Here is a 6779-nt window from a genome sequence, read left to right as displayed (position 1 = left end):
AGACGAGAGCTTTCTTTTTTTAAAATCATTATAATTTTTTTAAATATTTTTTATAATTAGTGATTGTATCTTAAAATTAAGAACATTAATTATTGTTTTAGTTTTAATTTTAATAAGTGTCACATAAGCTACTTTTATCATAACAAAATAAAACAAAACAAAAAAAAAATTAAAATGGTAAAGATATCTAGATTAAAATTGATCATTCCTTGAATATGAGAGATTTGAAGTGTGTTTAGCTTAATTTTTTGACTATTTAATTAAAAAAAGATTATTTTACAAAAAGTTGGAGTGTGAGCTTTTAAAAAATAAATTTATGAAATAACTTCGAAGGAAAAAACACTCGAAATAATTTTTTAGAAAAATGATTTTTAGTGTTTAATAGTTAATTTCTCTCTAATTTCAATAATTCATAGAATTACCAAAATGCCCTTGCTATTTTTCTACTCAATTCTACTATGTTGTTGTCGGGTATCACGGCCCTCTAAGAGCCATCTTCAGTAACAACCACCAACAAACCTACTTTAATGAAATTTTTGGCAACTATCTCCAATGACTTCCACCAATAACCAATTCCAACGGTCAACTTCAACCATTACCATCGACAAGTCATCACTAACGACCACTATTAGTGGCCAATTTTGACGAGCAATTTTGACAACCACTGCCGGCAGACCTAAATCCACATCTTATAAGCAATATTGTGTTATAACATTATTGTTCAGGGACCTTACATTGTTTTAATTTTAAAAATATAGAGGCTATTTTGTTATTTCCATGAATATTTAAGGACTAAAACGGTTTTTTAACGTTAATATGTCAATTATACATTTTCAAAAATAGTTTTATGGAAGAAAAAATGATAAACCAATCCCTTGTTTTTTTTCCTTTTTTTGGGGGGTGGGGAAGTGACAAATCCACACCACCGAAAGTGCAGCCCAAGAAGATGAGGATGCAAATTGCAAAATATCATACATTACAAAATAACCAATTTAGCCTCAATAAAAACAAGGATTAAGAAAAAACATCTAGGGCATTTCTGTCTTTTGTTAATCTACCTTAAAATTTCCACCTAGCATGAATATAAACAAGGGTTGTGGTCTTTTCCCATCCCATTAACAAAGAGAACAAGCTTAGAAAATATTGCAGAGAAAATGGAAAGTGAGGCAAAAGCCAATCAATCTCTCAGGTTTTCCTCCCAATATCTTTCCCCTAATCTTATTAATATGCTTTAATCTTACTTTCCTATTCTTTATTTAAGTTTAATTATTTTTACCATTTCTTACTTTTTCTTTAATATATATATATTATATATGAACAAATTAATTAGAAGTTTGAATTTTTCATCTCGAATGATCGGATTCAAATCTAATGCAACTAATCATATTGTTAGAAATAAGGTTCTTCCAAGAATTTCCTTTTTTTTACACAGTTGATTTTTACAAACATAAACACATATGTATATATGTATATAAATTCTTTTTAAAAAAGAGAGAATATATAAAGGTTAAACTAACACAATATTAAATCTTTAAAGGCAAATATTCCCTTTCGTCTTTAAACATAGAAATCTGCTCCATGAAAACATTTTTTTTTTGGGGTTAAAATAAGATGGAAATCTATTCCAGATGTAAAAATTGGAAGATATACGTGACATTATTTATAATATCATTTACATAAATTAATACTTCAGTTGATGCGTAAAAATTAATTACGTAAATGATTTAAGTGATCTTAATCTTTTATATAGTTGTAAAAAATAGTTACGTACACCTTCTAATTTTTATATATCAATTATTACATAGATAGTATATTTACATTAGAGATTTTAACGGACACCATAATTTTCAAAAGTAGTTAGAAATAGGATAATTATTTAAAATAGTAAAATTATTGAAAATATTTTCAAGTAAAGTAAAATATCATTGTATATCAATGATAGATCGCGATAGACATTTATCACTAATACTAATAGATGTCTATCGTGGTCTATCACTCATAAATAGTGACGTATTGCTATGGGGGATTTTTAAAAATAGAAAAGTAAAGAAAACTATTTACACAAAATAGCAAAATTTTAATCTTATTTGATGGAGATTAATAGAGGCTGATAGAAGTCTATCAGTGATGAAAATTTATAGAAATTTATCATTGATAGACGTCGATATAAGTCCAACAGTGTCTATCAATGTTCTTTTTGCTATTTTTGTAAATAGTTGCCATTTTTTTTCTATCTTTGAAAATTTTCCCTTTTACTATATTTGTAAATAAATTGTCTCATTTTCCTTCATTTGAAAATAGCCCTTAGAAATATGTATATGGTAATTAAAAATATAGTTCCTTTTTTCAAAAAAATTCTAGTAAAATTATTGAAAATATTTTCAAATATAATAAAATATCATTGTCTATCATCAATAAATAAATAAATAAGTTATCTCGTTTTCCTATATTCGAAAACAACCCGTAATTATAATTACTAATGTACTTTATTGATGGTGTATAAAGATGATTTTTTTTTTTTTTCATTTTCCTGTACAAATTTCTTAATATTTCTTGGGTTCTATTTTCTAATGTTAATTTATGCAAATTAGATTTTATTTTATTTATTTATTATTATTTTGGCAATTAAGTAGTGTGGGGAGTGAAGTGGAGAAAGGAGTACTTGGGAAGGCATATTGCAAATGTGGGGAAGGATGGAAATGTGAGATCAAAAGAACTCAAGGCCCTGATGCTGGCAAGACCTTTGTTAACTGTGGCAACAACTGTATTTGTATAATGTAAGTGAAAATCGTCGTATATTTATTTTTTTAAATCTTTTGTATAGACCTAAAATTTTAGTTGACGGATTATAATAAATTTAAATATTAATATGAGATCGAATACGAGAATTTTCTTCATATAAACCATAGAAAAGAATATGAGAACATATTATATAAGAATTTGAACTTTTACAATCATAATTCATAAATCACTACCTACTTACCTAGGACGTTTGACTCAAGAGGAAGTAAGGTTATTAGTTCTAATTGTTTTATATCTAGGATTATTGATATTAATTTGTTATACATCATTTTGCCTTTATATATATATATATATATATATATAGTGGCTTTGGATTATTATTTAATCATTAATATTTTTTACTCAACTATTATATTAAATTAGTGTGTTAGTCTGCTTATTTTAAGTTATAGAATTTTGTTAGTCCCTAACTCATGTTGCCATTGAAAAAGAAAAAAAGAAAGGCCTCAAAATCTATGGAAGAAAATAAGCAGAAAATAACTATTAAAAAAAAACAAAAAATAATGAAGAGACAGCAGAGACACTTAAACCAAACAAATATCACAACTCACCCATCAATTTTTTGGGTTATTTGAGGTGCTGATTGAGATCGAATGTCTAGAATTCATATGTCTGTGGTGTTCATATATCTGTGAAGTTCATATGTCCGTGTTTGGATTGTAGAGTGATTTGGTTTGAGTTCATATGTCTATGTTTGGGGTGCAAAGTTGACTTTATATGTCTGGATATCAAATGCAGTTTTTTGAACTCTAAATAATATGTTTTAGGATTACTATTCCTATTTTGAAACTTTTTTATTCAATAATTCTATCTATCTCTGTTTGAATACATATGGATTGCAATTTTTTTCTTTTAATTTTTAAAACTTATTTCTTTCTTTTTTGGACAATGAACAACAATTAACCCATTACATTTCTGGTAGAAATATGGTTAAATAAAATGAAAAACTAAAGCGAAATCAAAACTTTTGATTCTAGCTAATTTTTCTCCATGAATTTCATTATCATTTTCTTTTTTTTCTTCTTCTTCCTATTGTTTCTATATATTTTTACTATACTATGTCATGAATTTTTTTAATTAAATCTCCCCCATCATCGTAATAGCCAATAGACTATCACCACATTTCTTCAACAATTTCACTTTCATTTCCTCTAAATTTAGAGGATCATCAGGGAACAAATCTCTATTTTTTACTAATTCTTGCTGAAAAATGTTCAAAGAAAAATATTTTCATTTTATGATTTTTTTTTGTTATTTGTTATATACTTTTCAACTACATACATATTTTTCGTGTAAATATTCTCAACATTTATTTGATATGTGAATTCATTACGTATAAATATTGCACTTAATGTAAATAAATTAATTTTTTATATATATAATCAACAACCCTACAACATACTTTAACAACCTTGTCTTATAGTAATCAGAAGTGGTTGTCGAAGTTGTTTATCGAAGATGATTTTTGTTGGAGTGGTTTTCGGAGGCTGAAGTTGGTCACATGAAGGTGTATTGGAGTTGGTTGTCGAAGTTTGTCATTGGAGGTGGTTTTCGAATCCCAGAATCGGTTGGGCGAAAGTGTCGTCGAAGTTGATCATCGAAGATGAATTTCGCTAAAGATTGTAGTCGGAGGTGACTATCGGAGCCCAAAGTTAATCACATGAAGATAGTATTAGAGTTGGTTGTTGAAGTTTGTTGTCGAAGGTGGTTGTCGAAGCCTCAAGTTGGTCATTGAAGTTGCTCGCTCAAAGGTGATCATCGAAGGTGGTTGTCGTAGCTTACGAAGGTGGTTGTCGGAGTTGGTCATCGGAGTTTGTTGAGGTGTCATGGTGGTCGGTGGAAGTTCTTGGACTTTCGTCGTCGGAATTATCATCGAAGGTGGTTTTCAGAGCTCAGAGTTGGTCGTTGGAGTTGTCATCGGAGGTGGTTGTCGGAGCCTGGAGTTAGTCGTTGAAGTTGTCATCAAGTGGCTGTTGGAGTCCAGAGGTAGTTCTCGGAGAGTGACAATGGTCGATAGGTGGAGCCATTGAAACCATGGGAAGAAGGGAGAGTTAAGGTGAGTTGGTAAAATATACCAACTCAACTCCAATCAAACAATGAGTTGGTATATTATACGAACTCAACTCAACTCATGTTGGTGAGCCAAACCAAACACTCCCTTTAAGTTTTGTTATCCACCTTCTATTCTTGTTTTACAAAATTATATCCAATTTTGAAAACATTAAGACCTCGTTTGATGACCATTTGATTTTTTGTTTTAGTTTTTGAAAATTAAGTCTATTTCATGTACATTTTTTATAATAATTTACGTGGTTGAATTCTTAGCCAAATTCCAAAAACAAAAACAAACTTTTTGAAAGCAATTTTTTTTAGTTCTCAAAACTTAGCTTGGTTTTTTAAACCGTTGGTGAAAAGTAGATAACAAAGGTAGAATTTGAAGGAAAAGTAATGTCTATAGGTTTAATTTTAAAAAACAAAAACAAAAAACAAAATGTTTATCAGACGGGGCCTAAAAACTAATTTTTGTTTTTAGAATTTGACTATGAATTCAAGTGTTTCTTTCATACAAGTGAAAACCATATAGTAGAGAAATTGAGAGAAAATGACCTTAAATTTCATAAATGAAAAACAAAAAACGTAATCATTCTCAAAGAGACCTAAATTAAGATAAAATAATTAAGATCTCATTTGGTAACAATTTGATTTTTTGTTTTTGTTTTTGAAAATTAAGTTTATAGTCATTACTTTCACGTCCAAATTTCTTCCTTTTTTTTTTTATCTATTTTTCACCAATGGTTTAAAAAACTAATCCAAAATTTAAAAACTAAAAAAAATATCTTTAAAAAGTTGTTTTTGTTTTTAAAATTGGACTAAGAATTCAACCATTTTAGTCAAGAAAGAGGCAACTCATTGTAAGAAATAGAGAGGAAATAGGCATAATTTTTTAAAAACAAAATGGTTATCAAATGGAGCCTAAATATTTAAATATTTCATCTTCATCACATACATCCTATACTTGTTCATTTTATATACGTGATCAGAATATGATGCGTAAAAATATGTGCATCTTGAAATGCACAAAAAAAACTGCTCTTACTAAAATTCAAATTTCTCGAGACCGTCAGATAATTTTTGATATTTCGTAAAATCGTGAACCGGTTAATTAGAGAAATCAAATCTCTTGAAAAACTTAATGATGAATGCATGATTTTGGCTTGGATTTTAAAAGTTTTGTTTGCAAATGGCAGAGAAGGGACAGGGGAAGGGGCAGTGAAGTTGGAGGAATTGGCAAAGGAGGGGCAGTTTGAAGGTGCATCTTGTGAGTGTGGAGAAGGATGGAGCTGCACCATCTCCAAGATTGATCAACATCAGCCCAAGCCCTTTGCTAAATGTGCTGGTGATTGTTCTTGCATCACTGTTGCTTGAGGCTCAATTAATGTTCCAAATTGTAGTCTCTTCTATGAAAATCATGTGTTCTTTTGTGTGTTTTGATCTTGTTGAATGGTCTATGGAAAATAATTACGTGGTTGAACACTATGAGGAGATTTCTTTTGTGTACAATGTAATTTGGATTCCAAATAGAATAAATTAAGAACGTGTCTGATAACCATTTATGAAACGAGGAGTTACAAAAACGGTAGAAATAAGTGGCGGTTTCAAGGATTTGAAATTTATCACTACAAGGAGGAGTTGTCTCCATATATATTTCCATATAAATTTATCACTATGAGCCCATAGAGAGAATACAAGGCAAACTTTGGGCTGGGTATGTGGCCCTAGACCCATTGTACAAATTAAAGAAATTGGTGTCTTGACACTCACTACTGCACAACAATATGATATGAATAAAGATGTAAAATGTATTTCACACACTTTTAATATTGTGATATTATTTTAACATTCGAGTGAGCTTAATGCCAAAAATTTTAATGTCTCTTGAGTGGAGGTTCGGTGCAGGCATCGATGCTGTCAAATAT

General features: G+C 29.3%; 1 protein-coding gene across 2 annotated transcripts; it reads left to right on the top strand.

Annotated features, from left to right (window-relative positions):
- The first annotated feature begins 1037 nt into the window (after positions 1–1037).
- On the top strand, positions 1038–6421 carry LOC120091343. Of its 2 annotated transcripts, none has more exons than XM_039049342.1 (3): positions 1038–1189; positions 2634–2777; positions 6051–6421. In XM_039049342.1, the coding sequence occupies exons 1-3, from the start codon at positions 1155–1157 to the stop codon at positions 6226–6228; spliced, it is 357 nt and encodes a 118-aa protein (XP_038905270.1). In that variant the 5' UTR covers positions 1038–1154; the 3' UTR covers positions 6229–6421. The 2 variants fall into 2 exon arrangements, with proteins under 2 accessions (XP_038905270.1, XP_038905268.1); XM_039049340.1 differs by having other exon boundaries at positions 1063–1189; positions 2631–2777.
- The last annotated feature ends 358 nt before the right edge of the window (positions 6422–6779 follow it).

This window comes from Benincasa hispida, chromosome 11 (genome assembly GCF_009727055.1).
Source record: "Benincasa hispida cultivar B227 chromosome 11, ASM972705v1, whole genome shotgun sequence".
NCBI classification, from domain to species: domain Eukaryota; kingdom Viridiplantae; phylum Streptophyta; class Magnoliopsida; order Cucurbitales; family Cucurbitaceae; genus Benincasa; species Benincasa hispida.
Note: the sequence above shows the minus strand (reverse complement) of the source record. Positions and strands in the feature narration are given on the sequence as shown.

Bases quoted from the DNA above. Each gene is read 5' to 3' on its own strand.
- LOC120091343 (XM_039049340.1), top strand. From the start codon at position 1,155: ATGGAAAGTGAGGCAAAAGCCAATCAATCTCTCAG. The intron at 1,190-2,630 runs GTTTTCCTCCCA...TTGGCAATTAAG, and splicing joins AAAGCCAATCAATCTCTCAG to TAGTGTGGGGAGTGAAGTGG. The intron at 2,778-6,050 runs GTAAGTGAAAAT...TGCAAATGGCAG, and splicing joins AACAACTGTATTTGTATAAT to AGAAGGGACAGGGGAAGGGG.